Below are 15,333 nucleotides of genomic sequence, written 5' to 3'. Positions count from 1 at the left end.
TGGGTTGGAGCAATTGTCGTTAAGTGTCTTGCCCAAGGACACAGACGCCCATAATGGTAGCAACGACGAGCCTTGAACCCATTACCTATTGGTTACAGGCAGGCGCGCTAACTACTATACGCCACGGCGCCGGACGCTTGTTGTTACTATTTAATTTCGTTGTTTTAATTAATTTAATCTTCGCTACTGTATTCAAGGAGATAAATAAAGTTTGTGTTATGTTTTTCAGCTGGGTGCTTGACTGGATTCGTACTGGTGCTGCTAACCGTTGTTTTATGTTTGGCAAGGCGTTTCACTGAAAATAAATCTACTATTCCTGGAATGCGCAGAAGACCTGTGTCTGTGTAAGTTTAAGTTTTTATCACTTTTGCAATAAATAAGAGAGAACTATCATTTAAAATTACAACTAATAGATTTATGTATTGCGGTTTCATTTAGGCCTCAGGGGTTTATTCGTAATCTATGGATACCGAGTTCGAAGCTAAAGGTTGTCAAAATTTTGTGCGCGATGTATTATGGTTTATTATTTGTTTGTAGATGTTTTTCATTTTAGTTTGTGAGGCCTAAATAAGATAAGTTATTTTATCACAATCTATTATCCTTACACGATGTTTCGTTTAATTTCAGTTTTATGGAGACGCAGTTAAACTCTGTTGAGAACACAGCTACTGTATCTAGGGCTACAATGGCAACTACAGACACTCAAAGTAGTGTCAATGAAACTGACGAACAACCAATTAACACACGATGGGTGCCAGAGGTAAGAGTTTCAATACTTTTTCGCCCAGTGCCCATAGTGTTTAGAACGCTTAACTCGTAACCAGGAGATACCGGATTCGACTCTTGACGCTGCTACCATTGTCGGCGTCTGTGTCCTTGGGAAATACGTTTAACGGAAATCTCTTCAACTTTTGTCTATATACAGAATTTGACACATTAAACAATGACCCAAAAAAGCGTTGCATATACTTGGTAACTTTCAAGGCTCGTCGCTGCTACTACTGTGGGACACACTTAACGGCAATGCTCCAACCCAGTGGGCACTAATGGATTGTCCAAATTATCAGCCATATATAAAATGGGAACCCCCCCCCCCCCCAAATAATCACCCACAAAGTAAATACTTGTTAACTCGTAAGCCGGCATGAGGTGTATGAACATACGTGGTATAACGACTGTCGTTTTTCGGCCACGCGAGGATAAAGTAAGTTACTTTTATTTATTCAACCTGTAAGAAGGCACAAGATGTATGGTGTAATGGATATGACATTAAATGACGAACTAATATGGGTTGGAACAAAAACACATACCCGTTTACAATGGTAGGAGCATCAAGCTTAAACTGGGTGTTATATAGTTACGGGGACCACATTTAAAAATACCGACTGTTACGCAGCTCCCCCTTTAATCAAATCGCTCGGTCATGCTTCTGCAACGTATTTCTATAAGACGTATATCTAACCCTTAACTTTACTAAAACGTAACACATGGGGTAAGATGGAATACCCCGTTGGTAGCTAAAACCCATATTTGCTAAGCCTGTTTTTACAGAGTCGTAAGAATACGGTTTTATTACTCTGTATTATATTCTTTTTTACAACTAAGTAAGACGATAAAAAAGAACAAAACCATGTCCCATCTGACCCCACACATGGCCGACTCAAATGTATTGAATAAGCCATGCCCCCATCTTATTATACAAATTTCCTGACAGAGAGCGACCGGTCATTCTGTCAACCAAACAGACCTCCGGCGAGATTTTCGTGAAATGGTTTTAGCGACAAGTTTCCGAAGTATAAATTCTAGAGAGAGAGCTGAAATGAGTGGTTTGCATGGCGAAGCTACATCTGGGAAACATAGAAACGTCACAATGCCAAACAATGACGTCATACAGGTTGTATACATTATGTCTGTATTCACATACGGTTTCAGTAAAGTGGTTTGGCCAACGTTGGTTTGGCCCGGTTTGTCCCAAAGTGGTTGGGACATCCAGTGGTCACTACTGAGTTGTCGATCTTATAAAAACAGTCACCCACAAAGTTACACCTGATGCAACTCGTAAGCGGGCACGGGGTGTATGAAACAGAACACCGGTGGTATAACGTATAAACTTATACTATTTAAATGTAAAAAATCAATCATTTGATTCAATTTCGAAACGTTATAAAGGTAACCTATATATTTTACAGAGAAGTAGTTCGATTGCTGTAGTTTGACAAAGATTCCTACCGAAAGAAGATTTTTAAAAATTTCGTCGCATTTGAGAAGAATCTAACCGTTTTCCTTCATGTATTAAATACTAAGGGGCTAGCCCGAAAATGTTTTTGATTTTACGAGATAAAGTTTTTTTATATTTGTGTTGTAGAATGAGTACTTTAAACTTTTTGGTTTTTAAGCACGATAGTGGTCGTATAGGCTAGACCCTTTTTCGTCGAACAATTGTTCTTGTTGTTTTTTACGCGACTTTTTTTCTTGTAATTTGAAATGAAAATTGAGTTGAACAATATAGTTACTTATAAAATTTACATAAAATGCTGTTCACAATAAACCTAAACGACTTTTACCGACGAATCTTCCCAACCTTTGCATCCTCCTTGCATCACTTCTTTACCAACCAATTCAGGCGATCCACCCTAGGCCATCGACGCTTACCGGGGATCTCCAGTTCTGATTTTTCTGCTGTCCTAATTTTCCGCTTTGATGGAATCACGTTGCAAGAGCCTTGAATCTCAACGACGACTTAATTTGTGTCAGTATGATGTAATAACCAAACACAGTTGTATATTAATGATACACTGTAACCTACTTTTGGTTAATATAATTTTCCTTTCTAAGTGTTTGTCGCTGCAATCGCACGGGCGATACCAAGTTATTGAACAAGTTAGTGGCCGTATATATTGTTGTTTTTTGCGCATTTTTTTCCGCACTTATCTCTATTCCTAAATCTAGCGTTTATTTTTTATTCTCTTGATTGAAATCAAATCATAACATATATTTATAATTTTTAGACTATCTCATGTACTTACATAGCGGAAACACTGTCTGAAAATTTGGGAGGGCACGTGTTGGTGAGATAAGAAATCCACACAACGATTCATACTGAACTAACTATTACCATTTAAGTGGGGATTAAATTTTGTAGTAAGGGGATTAATTATTACTATGCTAATTAGTTTAAACGTGTTCAAGCATTAGATATTTGATCTCTTGTTTATACACAATTCAAAATTCTGGCTACTGTCCTCCTTCATCCTTATCTAGTAAGAATTTTGTGAAAATCTGCAATTACGTACTCATAGCCTTGCGCACGTAAAACTATGAAGCGTTTACAACTCAATTTAAGACATGAATATAATTTTGCAAATAATTTACAGTGGTGATAGTTAAATATTAAAGAATCCTGCTTCAAATAGAAATAAAGTGTTTATAATTTCTAGATAGGAAAATGCTCTGAATACCCCCCCCCCACAAAAAAAAGTTTTTATTTAGCTGTAAACTACCAGCATGCTGAATTTGAGAAATTGCAAAGTACAAAAAAACACAATTTTTCAGTAGTATCTACAATTCGAAAGTAAATAAATTAAAGAGTGAAAAATATGATCGGTTTCATTAAGCTGGATCATTTGGGTTCGTTTTTGCTTTAGTAAACCAAGTTCCCCTCTCATTATTTAGTGGGATATCTTCTACTGATGGCGGGACAGCGTCGGATATAAGACTACTGGAGCGGGAATTGTTTCGGCTTGTAGAGTTGTTTGGTTGACGCGGTATCGGTTCTTTAATATTGTAAATCACCAAAGCTGCGCTGATTGTAACAAAGGAAACAAGGTATAACGGGGAAGGCTGAAAAATAGAATAAATTTTTTTTTAATTTTAATAAATGTAGTAAACTAGTAATTACTTATTTTTTTTTAATATTTAATTTAAAATTAGTATTAAGTTTTTTTTTTAATAAAAACATGTTAGGAAACAAAACACCAGAAACATTAATGACACTCCTTGCAACGCCAGGCACGGACATAAGAGTTTTATGTTAACCATACTTCTAAGTCACAATAATAATTTAAAACAAAATGGAAAATTTAAAGTTTCCTACCTCGTACATAAAGACGAAAATTCCAACAAAAAGAGAAAAAAGATCTGACGTAAGAAGAGAGATATTGACAGCTGTTGCACTGCTAATCTTCATAACGTACGGCATCAAGGAATAAAATATAAACATACACGCACCAAACCCAAGTAAGAGCAATATTACAGTGCTGGTCCACACTATTTGTGTCAATGCTTGGCGCTCTAGTAAAGCCCTGTCGAAATAAAAAAATGATGCGGAATGCGAGTGTTGGTTATTTATCCTTAAACTTTACTCTCAAGAGTTTACGACTCGAGGTTGTTGTTTGTTGCTAGCATTGTGGGCATATGTGTCCTTGGGCACTTAAGGGCAATTTTCCTTACCTAGTGGTCTTTATTGGGTTGTCTAAATTATTTGATTATGTTTTAAACCATTAACAATGGTCTATGGGAGTCATGCGATTTATAATTAGTTAAATGTTGTTTGGTTACTACCAAATGGAACGAGAAAATAAAATGAAAGAGTCTTCCATCTTCCCCACCCTACTATATGTTACCAGAACTGTTTATGTTAAATTTGGTGCTTTACAATGATTGCCTTGAAATTACCCGCCATATGTTTTTTTGGAGAGATAAATAATGTACGGGCTTATGTTGAAACTGTATTGTTGTGTGTATTTTGCTGTATTGCAATTTTTTAACAACTATAGCACAATTAAACCATAAAACATAAAGCATCTACTAAGCTGGTAAATCATTAATGAAAATAATGTTATTAAAATATTTTCCCGTAGGACAAAACATATGCACTTTAACATCTGCAGTTGCTACTGGAATAAATAGGTTTGTTTGTCCGCTGGTGATGTCGGGGTAATGAGCCAATCCTGGCCTAATTTCATGTTCCATGGAATGTTTCGCTGTAAAACTTCACCCATATATACATTGTTCGTATACAGTGCTGGGGCAATAGGCTAACTCTGGCCTAAATCCCAGGTTCAATGGCAGGAAACACTGTAGGACCTCACCCATATAGAATAGAATATGCATATACAATGTTGGGATAATAGGCCAACTCTAGCCTAAAACCTAGATCCCATGGCCTCTCTGTAGGACCTTAGCAATATAATAACTTATCGAGTATTAATAGTTTTTCAACTTACATTTGCACTCCACAAATAAGCGGGCAAAATAATCCATACATAGCGAGGATTTCTGTCGGCCCACTATTGTGTTTCTTGCTCACAAACTCCATGGCTACGTTTGATATTGCGTAACAAGTTGCTCCACCAAGAACGAGAAAGTCACCCAAAGCAGCGTTGCTACCTTAAAAGGTAAAATTGATAACAAAAAGTGAGGAAAATCAATGCCACTATTGCCGCTATAGTATTTATGGAAATGTTTATTTTTTTTAAAACTTAAAAATACAGTGAAAGGATGATGTTTTATATATTATACTTTATGGCTTGCTGTTGCTATTATTGTGGGCCTATAAATCCTTGTAGAAAACACTTAACGGCACACCCTAATCATGTCTCGCCAAATGACCGATAAAGTGTTGGCCCATCTAGATTACAAATAAAACATTGTTGAAAAAACTCTTTAGCTATTTATTTTATCGTGGTGGGGCAATGTCAGTTGTTATAAAACTAATAACACAGAGGAACAGAATCATGCACCTCGTGCCTGCTTACAAGGTATATACCACACATGTAACTTTGTGGGTGGCGAAATAACAACAGTCTTTATAACACAGATGTTCTGTTTCATACACCTCGTGTAAGCTTATAAGTTACCACACCTATAACTTGTTGTTTATAATATACAACTGTCAATTTGGCGACTCGTTAGTAGCCGTGGGGTTGGACCAATTGCCGTTTAAGTGTCTTGCCCAAAACACCCACAATGGTAGCAGCGATGAGCTTTGAACCTGGACTTATTATATCATCCTCACATTACACTTACTTGTGCCTCCTTTCCCCAGCAGCACATCAGCCACCACCATGCACACAACTCCTATGATGGCGATCACCAAACCAATAAAGTGTATTGGAAGATAACGAACTTTTAAAAAGAAAAATGAAAGAAACATCGCAGCAGGTATCACGAAAATGTCAAGCAACTGAAATAAAACAAGTGTGTTATGAAAATATTTGTGGATAGTTTCAATACATAACAGGCCACAAAAGCGTAAAACCTGTGGTGGCAAAGTAGACAGGCCACCCCAAGAATTTTCTACAATATACAAACTATTTTACATTATGAATAAATGAATGAATGTACCCCACTTTATCCTCACGTCGCCGTAAAACGACAGTCGTTATAACACGGGTATAAGCTGTTAATACATCTTGTGCCAGCTTTATAAGTTTTACATTGTGTTTAGATTTACAAGTTTATCAATAATTTAAGATTTGTTTCAAAGAAATATGAATTCAATAATTATTGCCAAACCTGCATTTAATAAGTTTGGCAGTTATAATTGCCTATACATAATATGATGCAATTTCTATGTAATGTAATTCCATTTGTTTGTATGATTTTAACTTCAGTTATCATTGAAAGTGGTTTCAGCTTTGTAAAAATGAAGACAATTGTGTTACATGAAAAATTCCTTTTTAAATAGCACAAGGTGTATGAAACTGAACACCTGTGTTATAATAACTGTCGTTTTCTGGTCACCCACGAATAAAGTAAGTTACACTCATATTATTTGACTGTCCATTTTTCAGAAAGCAATAATAAACAAGTTACATTGATTTATAATTACCTGCACACTGGTCAATGAAGTATATTGGTATGCAAGGATAACCATGTAATTTGCTTCCACGTCAATCAATGCTAGCAATGCATATTTCCACCAATGCTTTTTTAAAACCTGAGAAAATAGCATGAAAAATTAATATGTATTTAAGCTTAAACTTTGTGCGAATGAGTTGTAGTAATAAAGCAGGTTTCCTATGATTGCATGTTGTCACTGCAGTGACAATAATTTGCTTGCATCATAATCAAAGGTACAGGATGCTTTCATATCGAAACCGTAACTGTTAGGTCTATGTGTCCTTGGGCAAGATACTTAATACTATACGAACATTACTTCAAACGCATGGTCATATATTAGTTGTATCACCCAGTTTGTCTGGATAATATGTCAACTTTAGCCGGAATTTCAGACTAGTTCCATGGTTTGCGTTGTATTTTTATTCATAAAGCCAAATGTAAAATTTCACAAGTTTAAGAGACCTGAAAAATTACTCTTTTTCCATTTTCATCTTTTTTGAAGCAAAGATATAACGTATACACTATGCCCAGTAGGAAGTAGTTCATTGAGCTTTGCAGCAAAGGAACTGACACGTTATTCTGCTGTAAGAACTCGCTGGTTGTTGCCATTCCACAAATCAGTAATGAGAGAATTTGTCCAAAAACAATCGGACGAAACGTGGACCTAAAATAAAAGTCAATTGATTATCTTTGGGTGATGAAGAAATTTAAAATACAACAACTAACGTGAGTCCAAATGTCATAACACACTTATTTTGATGACTGTGTACAACTTGTGCCTGCAAGTAGATTGACATGTATGTAACTTAGGAACATTTTTAGTTTTTTTTTAAGTATTTTTTTAGAGTAGGTCTGACAGTTTAAACAGCCCATTAGTGACGACTGTGTTGAAACAATTACTGGTAAGTGTATCTTCCAAGAACACAAAAGCTAAAAATAATAGCAACATCAAGCCTTAAACCTGTATTCTCTGGTCTAAAGGCGGACCTCCAACCATTGTCTCACAGCGCTTGTATTTATACACTTTAAAGTTAAAAACTTGGTACCAGTGAAGAATCTTCCGGTACATAGCAGAATAGGCTGGTGGAAAGTGTTACTGGTTGGTAGTTAGGGGGTAAGTGGTTATAGGGGATTAGTGGTTAGCAAATAAGGTGAGAGGGAAGACTCTTCACTAGCACCAACAACTTATTTAATTTTTTTTATATGGTATAACCTTAACACTACGTCACTACCTACTATATTTTTCATCTTTTACTTACCATGTAAAAACTTCTTTAAATAATAATTTAATTTTCACAGAAATGGATCCATTTTGATGATTTTCGTCCTCATTTACAATGATCTGATCTTGCATTGCATCTTCTGCCATTATAAGTATTCAACCCACAAGCACCTTGTACACTACAGTGTAAACAAAATTCTCAACTTTAAAACGCCTTGAAAAATGCCAGATGTAAAATTTAGCATCATAAAAAATTAACGACAAAAATATTCACTTACAAAGTTACATACGTGGTAACTCCATAAGGGCCAAGAGGTGTATAAAACAGAACACATGTGTTTTAACGACTGTTGTTTTCCGGCACGCGAGGTTAAATACGTTCCATTCAAGATTTAGCGAAGTGGAAAATTATCTAGGGGGGAATCCCCTTGAGCAACCACGTGTACGATTTGCAGGTCGTGAAAATTAATTGTCCCCTTAACTGTAGTGTATTGTTGCACTTGCATACACATGATTTTCGCATATTGTCGAATTGCGCACACTTAAAAATGTGCCCATTTAAAATTTCGAACACGTAAAACTACACACACTAAAAACTGCGCACACTTAAAAATACCCACACTTAATATGTTTAATTATACGTTGTTTACATTAATTTAAATTCTAGTGTCTGTAAGATAGGCGTAAATTTTACCTTTGACTAATTTTTATTTTGGAAACTTTTTTACAGTTTTAAATGTGACTTTTTTCACAATGGTATAATATAAAGGCAGCAATCGTTTTCGTCGAGTGCATTGTTGTATTATTCCTTCATATAGTTGGAACAGCCTAACCGCTATACCAATGTTATGATTCTGCGATTCTGCTTCATGAATTGGCTTTCTACAGAAAACGTTTTAATTTCTTCCGTAAACTTCGTGAGTTCTTTACTGCATGCGCAGGAACAGACGATAAGAGCAGAGTTTTGTAATATAACACTGACATCCTGTTTATCCTGGAGGTTGGTTGGGAGGAAGAACTTATCTTCTCCCTCTTTGATCGTTTTGTTGACTTCCCATCAATGAACTTCCAAATAGTCAGCCATACAATAAAAAACAACCCTCACAAAGTTACATATACGTGTTAATTCGTAACCGTGCACAAGGTGTCGTTGTCTATAGCCACGCAAGGATAAAGCAAGCTACATTTAAATCAACTGAGAACACCCCATCTCGTCCGATCTGGGAAGTTAAGCAACATCAGGCCCAGTTAGTATACTTAGATGGGTGACCGCCTGGAAATACCGGGTGTTGTAGGCGTTCTACTTGTTGTTATCTGTGTTTCGTATAAAAAAATACATTAAAATCAACTGTTTGGCAAAAAGCTATATGATTAACACAAGCCCATTACCAGTAAATGTTCTGCTATTTGGGTATGAAGCCATGCAATATTCTTAATAAAACATTAACGGGCTGCTATATTATATAGTAGAGTGGGGGGAGATGGGACACCTTTAGAATATAATACCCAAATATCCTGATCGTGTTTTAAACAATAAACAACGGTCTAAGGAAGTTGTGAGAAAACAGTTTTGCAATTCTTTGATTGTTCTTTGTTTACCACGAAATGGGCAAAAGATTAAAGTTAAAAGGTGTCCCATCTTCCCCACCCTACTGTACATCGTGCAAAACTGCTTTAAGATGACATATTGCGTGAACCGCAGTGGAAAATTACAAGTTCCCTGGCTGGGAAGTCAACAAAACGATTAAAGAGGGAGAAGATAAGTTCTCCTCCCCAACCAACCTCCAGGATAAACAGGATGTCGTGTTTTGTAGAAAGTTAAGTCCTAAACCACGACCAAATTGTTGCTTGTAAATAGCAAGCGTCTAGGCTGTTCCAACTATGAAGGATTAATACAACAATGCACTCGGTGAAAACGATTGCTGTTTTTATACTACAGCATTGTGAAAAAACTTTCGTTCTAAAAAAAACTTTTGTTCTAAAAGTAAAACAAAAAATTAGAATTGGCCTAAATTCAAAAAATTGCAAAAGTCCGGTTCTAGTTAAACTTCTGCGCTTTGTACCATTTACGTGGATTTTGTCCAATTTACATAAACGCAAAGATATACCTGCAGTAGAGTGGGGTAAGATGGGGCACCTACTCATTCTATTTGCTCGTCCCATTTGATAGTAAACAAAGAACGTTCAAGTAAATATAAAACCGTACTCTCGCAACTCCCATAGATCGTTGTTAATTGTCCAAAACATGAATGGGATACTTGAATATTATATGTTAAAGGTGTCTCATCTACCCCCACCTTACTATACATGTTGCTTATAGGTTACATGCTTAACATTATATCCTATAACACTTAAACGATTGTACTTTAATATTCCCAGTGTAAAGTTTATATTTATAAACGTCAATTTTTACCTGAAACGGAGAATATAATACAAATGATAAAAAAAAACCGAATATGCGATTGTTAAGTTTTGTCGACGATAAAAATTAAGAGCTAATACAAGTTTTGTTATTCTACCGTCCATGCTGTAATATATGAACCCACGTTATAACTGTTAAATTATCAGCGGCGTGGATGGGCCAAAGTGGATGAGGCAATATTATGGGAAGTTAAGAAAATGATTTTAGATCACGTTGCACAAAGAGGGAGCAGAAAAGTGCTCCTCCTCATCCCACCTCCGGGATGTTGGTTGCAGAAAAACAGGATGTTAGACAAACCGGCTTCGGATGTTTTTCAAGTCATAAGGAAGACCACATTTTGCATAAAACGCGAGGAATTTGAGCAAGAAATTATCTGTTTTCTGCAGTACCAAAAGTAAGAACGTTGTGTTTGGATGTTATTACTTTACTTACTGCTTGATTTTGCAGATGAACAAGTCGGCACTCATTCTCCTTCTGCTCATCGGACTTCTTGTCCTCACCGAACCAACGGTTGGGTTGTTTGGTCGTCGTCGTCGTCGCTGTTGGCGTCGCAGACGTCGCTATGGTGACGAACAGGCAATGAAAGGCAAGTAGAATTGGAATTGGTTTTGTGAACTCTGCATAACAAACTACAGTTCCGTTAAAGGAACCCCGTCATGTCGATAATGTTACTAATTTACGTTGACGAATTTCCGCTCTGTTTTATGGATAATATTTATTTGATATTTTATAGAGCGTTGTTAATTGTTAAAACACGATTAGGAGATTTGGGATATTATGTGTTAATGTTTGTCTTACCCCTTAGTACTATATAGTAAGGTGGGGAAAGATGGGACACCTTTAGCACATAACATTCAAATATCCTGATCGTGTTTTAAACAATTAACAACGGTCTATGGAAGTCGTAAGGTTACGTTTTATATTCCTTTGTTATTCTTTGTTTACTACCTAATGAGACGATAAAACAGAATGAAAAGGTGTCTCATCTTTTCACAACCTACTATATTACCCTTTTTTTAAATACAGACATGGAGTCCCAAGAAATGGACGAAGACGATATTGGGTTAAACAATTAATAAGTTAACAAGTTGTCGGACGCTTTTAATAAAGTGATCAGCGGCATGACCTATACTTGTGTTTTTTATAGTTTTCTTTATAGACTATCTAAGTGTTCGAAGGCGCTTGTTGGTATTATGTTTAATGCTCGTTGAACGGAATGTTAGACACTAATAAATCTTACAGGTCACATTTAATTTAGCAAAAGAAAACAGGCCAAAACTTGCTAAGCAACCGAAAATGTTTAATCAAGTTTACGTAGTTTTGGATTAATTCCGTATTAAGACGTTTTCAATTAGCGTACAATGCAGTAAACGAAAGAAAACAAGTAATTTTTTTTTAAGAATCATTATTTAAGTCCACTATAGCAATGTCCAGGTGAATGCAACTTGGCATTCCAAGTTACAGTTTTATGCATATCCATTTAATATGTTCAGGATTAGTTTTTCAAAAAAATGGTTCAAACAGCAATGCATTGACTGAGGTTGACATTATAATGAAAAGTCATCGGCAGTTAGTTGCATACATCACCATGGATTAAATGAAAAGTAAGTCTTTTCGCTTTTGTAAACTCTCCCGTTCTTCGCGATCGTGACCGAATAGACGAAATAAACTCAACCATTCAAGTTAAACTTCACAATTACAACCTACCTATTGTGCACGTGGTGGTATTATAAATACTTTTCGTAAAACCGATTTTTTTTGTTTTTAACTTTGATTGTTAGTTTCCACACCACTAAGTTTAGTATATACGTCTTATGTCAATTTTTTATTATTTGACAATATTCTCACGGTCCAACTAAAAGCGCGGCAAACATGATTACAATGGTCAAGGAGTACATATATATAGTAGGGGGAAGATAGGGCGCTTAAGCACATATTTCCAAATATTTCCAAAATTAAAATAGATTGCGGTTTTTGGGTATTACCACAAATTAGTACTATCATTCCTTTATTAATCGACAACAATTGAAAAATATACAACAAAACAAACGAGGAGTTATTTAGCAATTCGCACAACAGGGAGGGGAGGCACACGAATTAGGGGCCCACTATAATACCCAATAGAAAATTAACCACATATAAATTGTTGTTACGTCGCAAAGTAAGCTTCGCTGTCGTAACGCGATAAAATGACAACGTATATACGTGGTAATTTAAACAATTAAATAAGTTTGTAAAACGGGGGGTTTTACAGTAGAAAGGGAAGGGGTTTGGACCAAAATTTAGACAGTTTAAAATTATTGTTAATTTTGATTAAAATGTGTATTTATTATTAGGAATACGCGTAAATAACACAAAATAACATTGTACGCTTTGAAAATCAGGTTTAAATCATAATATACTAAAGTGATAAAAAAAGTCTTATCTGACAAAGTGTCCCATCTTACCTCATCCTGCTCTATATAGTAGGGGGAAGATGGGAAACATTAAAAGAAATATAAAACCTTATATCCCCACGACCGGAAACACGATCAGGTCATTTGGATACTATTTGTTAAAGGTGTCCCATCTTCCCCCACCCTCCTATATAGTACTATGGGGTACGATTAGCATTAGCACATGGCATCTTACATGTCTATTTGGATATTATGTACTTAAGGTGTCCCATCTCACCTCACACTACTATATGTGTATAGTACTTCCTAATCATCACATTGACTCGTTTACTGCATTGTACGCTAATTGAAAACGGCTTACTACGGAATTAATCCAAAACTACGTAAACTTGATTAAACATTTTCGGTTGCTTAGCAACTTTTGGCCTGCTTTCTTTTACTAAATTAAGTGTGACCTGTAAGATTTGTTAGTGTCTAACATGCCGTTCAATGAGCATTAAACATAATACCAGCAAGTGTCTTAGAAGACTAAGAAAGTCTATAAAATAACCATAAAAAACACAAGTATATGTTATGCCGCGGATCAATTTATTAAAAGCGTCCGACAACTCGTTCACTTATTAGTTGTATAACTCAATATCGTCTTCGTCCATTTCTTGGGACTCCATGTCTGTATTTAAAAAAAGGGTAAAATAGTAGGTTGTGAAAGATGAGACACCTTTTCATTCTATTTTATCGTCTCATTGTAAACAAAGAATAACAAAGGAATATAAAACGTAACCTTACGACTTCCATAGACCGTTGTCAATTGTTTAAAACACGATCTAGATATTTGGATATTATGTGCTAAAGGTGTTCCATCTTCCCCCACCTTACTATATAGTATTATGGGGTAAGATTAGCATTAGCACATTATATCCCAAATCTCCTAATCGTGTTTTAACAATTAACAACGCTCTATAAAATATGAAAAAATATTATCTGTAATACAGAGCGGAAATTTTGTCAACGTAAATTAGTAACAGTATCGATATGACGGGGTTCATTTAAGGAAACTGTAGTTTGTTATGCAGAGTTCACAAAACCTATTCTAATTCTACTTGCCTTGTTTCATTTCCTGTTCGTCACCGTAGCGACGTCTGCGACGCCAACAGCGACGACGACGTCTAAACCCAACCGTTGGTTCGGTGAGGACAAGAAGTCCGATGAGCAGAAGGAGAATGAGTGCCGACTTGTTCATCTGCAAACACAAGCAGTAAGTAAAGTAATAACATCCAAACACAACGTTCTTACTTTTTGTACTGCAGAAAACAGATAGTTTCTTGCTCAAATTGTCCGGCTTTTATGCAAAATGTGGTCTTCCTTATGACTTGAAAACATCGGAAGCCGGTTTGTCTAACATCCTGTTTTTCTGCAACCAACATCCCGGATGTGGGATGAGGAGGAGCACTTTTCTGCTCTCTCTTGGTGCAACGTGATCTAAAATCGTTTTCTTAACTTCCCATAATATTGCCTCATCCACTTTGGCCCATCCACGCCGCTGATAATTTAACAGTTATAACGTGGGTTCATATATTACAGCATGCACGGTAGCATAACAAAACTTGTAATAGCTCTTAAATTTTATCGTCGACAAAACTTAACAATTGCATATTCGGTATTGTTGTTTATCATTTGTATTATACTCAAAGTTTCATGTAAAAAATAACGTATATATATAAACTTTAAACTGGAAATATTAAAGTACAATTGTTTAAGTGTTATAGGATATAATGTTAAGCATGTAACCCATAAGCAATATATAGTAAGGTGGGTAAGTTGGGACACCTTTAACACATAATATCCAAGTATCCCATTCATGTTTTGGACAATTAACAACGGACTACAACGATCTATGAGAGTTGTGAGGATACGGTTTTATATTTACTTGAATGTTCGTTGTTTACTACCAAATGGGACAAGAAAAGAAACTAAGTAGGTGTCTCATATTACCCCACTCTACCACAAGTGGTTCGTCTACGTGAATGGTACAAAGCGAATAAATTTAACCATAGAACGAGACTTTTGCATTTTTTTAAAATTTGGCCAAGTATAATTTGTCTTTTATACTTTTAGAATGAAAGTTTTTTCCCAATGGTGTAATATAAAAACAGCAATCGTTTCTACCGAGTGTATTGTTGTATTAATCCTTGTTGGAACAGCCTAACCGCTACCAACAATATTTTGATTCTGCTTCGTGATTTGGCTTTCTACAGAAAACGTTTCAATTGTTTCCGTAAACTTCGTGAGTTCTTTACTGCATGCGCATGTGATAGACGATAAGAGCAGAGTTTTGTAACATTACACTGACATCCTGTTTATCCTGGAGGTTGGTTGGGGAGGAGAACTTATCTTCTCCCTCTTTAATCGTTTTGTTGACTTCCCAGCCAGGGAACTTGTAATTTTCCACT

General features: G+C 35.9%; 2 protein-coding genes and 2 long non-coding RNA genes across 6 annotated transcripts in view; 2 read left to right on the top strand and 2 right to left on the bottom strand.

Annotated features, from left to right (window-relative positions):
- Positions 1 to 2,664, top strand: part of LOC108950954 — a 7,550-nt gene extending 4,886 nt beyond the window's left edge. The window contains exons 6-9 of one of the 2 annotated variants that reach the window (XM_018817256.2): positions 230 to 344; positions 628 to 760; positions 1,715 to 1,894; positions 2,190 to 2,664. In XM_018817256.2, the coding sequence (XP_018672801.1) occupies positions 230 to 344; positions 628 to 760; positions 1,715 to 1,894; positions 2,190 to 2,216 (455 nt within the window). In that variant the 3' untranslated portion in view covers positions 2,217 to 2,664. Of the gene's footprint in view, positions 1 to 229; positions 345 to 627; positions 761 to 824; positions 950 to 1,714; positions 1,895 to 2,189 lie in introns of those variants that run through there. The other variant, XM_026840345.1, reaches the window with a different exon arrangement.
- Positions 2,665 to 3,333: 669 nt separating this feature from the next.
- On the bottom strand, positions 3,334 to 8,343 carry LOC100185887 (solute carrier family 35 member F1-like). 2 transcript variants are annotated; one of them, XM_002122977.5, is made up of 7 exons: positions 8,103 to 8,343; positions 7,306 to 7,507; positions 6,833 to 6,940; positions 6,028 to 6,184; positions 5,226 to 5,388; positions 4,094 to 4,301; positions 3,334 to 3,840 (listed from the first exon to the last, which is right to left on the bottom strand). In XM_002122977.5, the coding sequence occupies exons 1-7, from the start codon at positions 8,210 to 8,212 to the stop codon at positions 3,610 to 3,612; spliced, it is 1,179 nt and encodes a 392-aa protein (XP_002123013.1). In that variant the 5' UTR covers positions 8,213 to 8,343; the 3' UTR covers positions 3,334 to 3,609. The 2 variants fall into 2 exon arrangements, with proteins under 2 accessions (XP_002123013.1, XP_026696145.1); XM_026840344.1 differs by lacking the exon at positions 8,103 to 8,343 and adding an exon at positions 7,805 to 7,904.
- A 2,426-nt stretch (positions 8,344 to 10,769) lies between these two features.
- LOC101243136 lies at positions 10,770 to 11,062 on the top strand. The gene is made up of 2 exons (XR_001975423.2): positions 10,770 to 10,881; positions 10,935 to 11,062. It is a non-coding gene; the product is annotated as an uncharacterized LOC101243136 (long non-coding RNA).
- Positions 11,063 to 13,996: 2,934 nt separating this feature from the next.
- On the bottom strand, positions 13,997 to 14,286 carry LOC100183517. The gene is made up of 2 exons (XR_001975424.2): positions 14,177 to 14,286; positions 13,997 to 14,123 (listed from the first exon to the last, which is right to left on the bottom strand). It is a non-coding gene; the product is annotated as an uncharacterized LOC100183517 (long non-coding RNA).
- Between the last annotated feature and the right edge of the window lie 1,047 nt (positions 14,287 to 15,333).

Source organism: Ciona intestinalis, unplaced genomic scaffold (genome assembly GCF_000224145.3).
Source record: "Ciona intestinalis unplaced genomic scaffold, KH HT001204.1, whole genome shotgun sequence".
NCBI lineage: Eukaryota > Metazoa > Chordata > Ascidiacea > Phlebobranchia > Cionidae > Ciona > Ciona intestinalis.
This window is presented reverse-complemented; position numbering and strand designations above follow the sequence as displayed.

What these genes read in the sequence shown, in the direction of transcription:
- LOC100185887 (XM_002122977.5), bottom strand. Translation starts at nt 8,212, where the DNA reads ATGGCAGAAGATGCAATGCAAGATCAGATCATTGTAAATGAGGACGAA. An exon ending in TTTAAAGAAGTTTTTACATG is followed by an intron (nt 7,508 to 8,102) that starts GTAAGTAAAAGA and finishes CTTTTATTTTAG; the next exon opens with GTCCACGTTTCGTCCGATTG. An exon ending in CTTCATTGACCAGTGTGCAG is followed by an intron (nt 6,185 to 6,832) that starts GTAATTATAAAT and finishes GTTTTATTTCAG; the next exon opens with TTGCTTGACATTTTCGTGAT.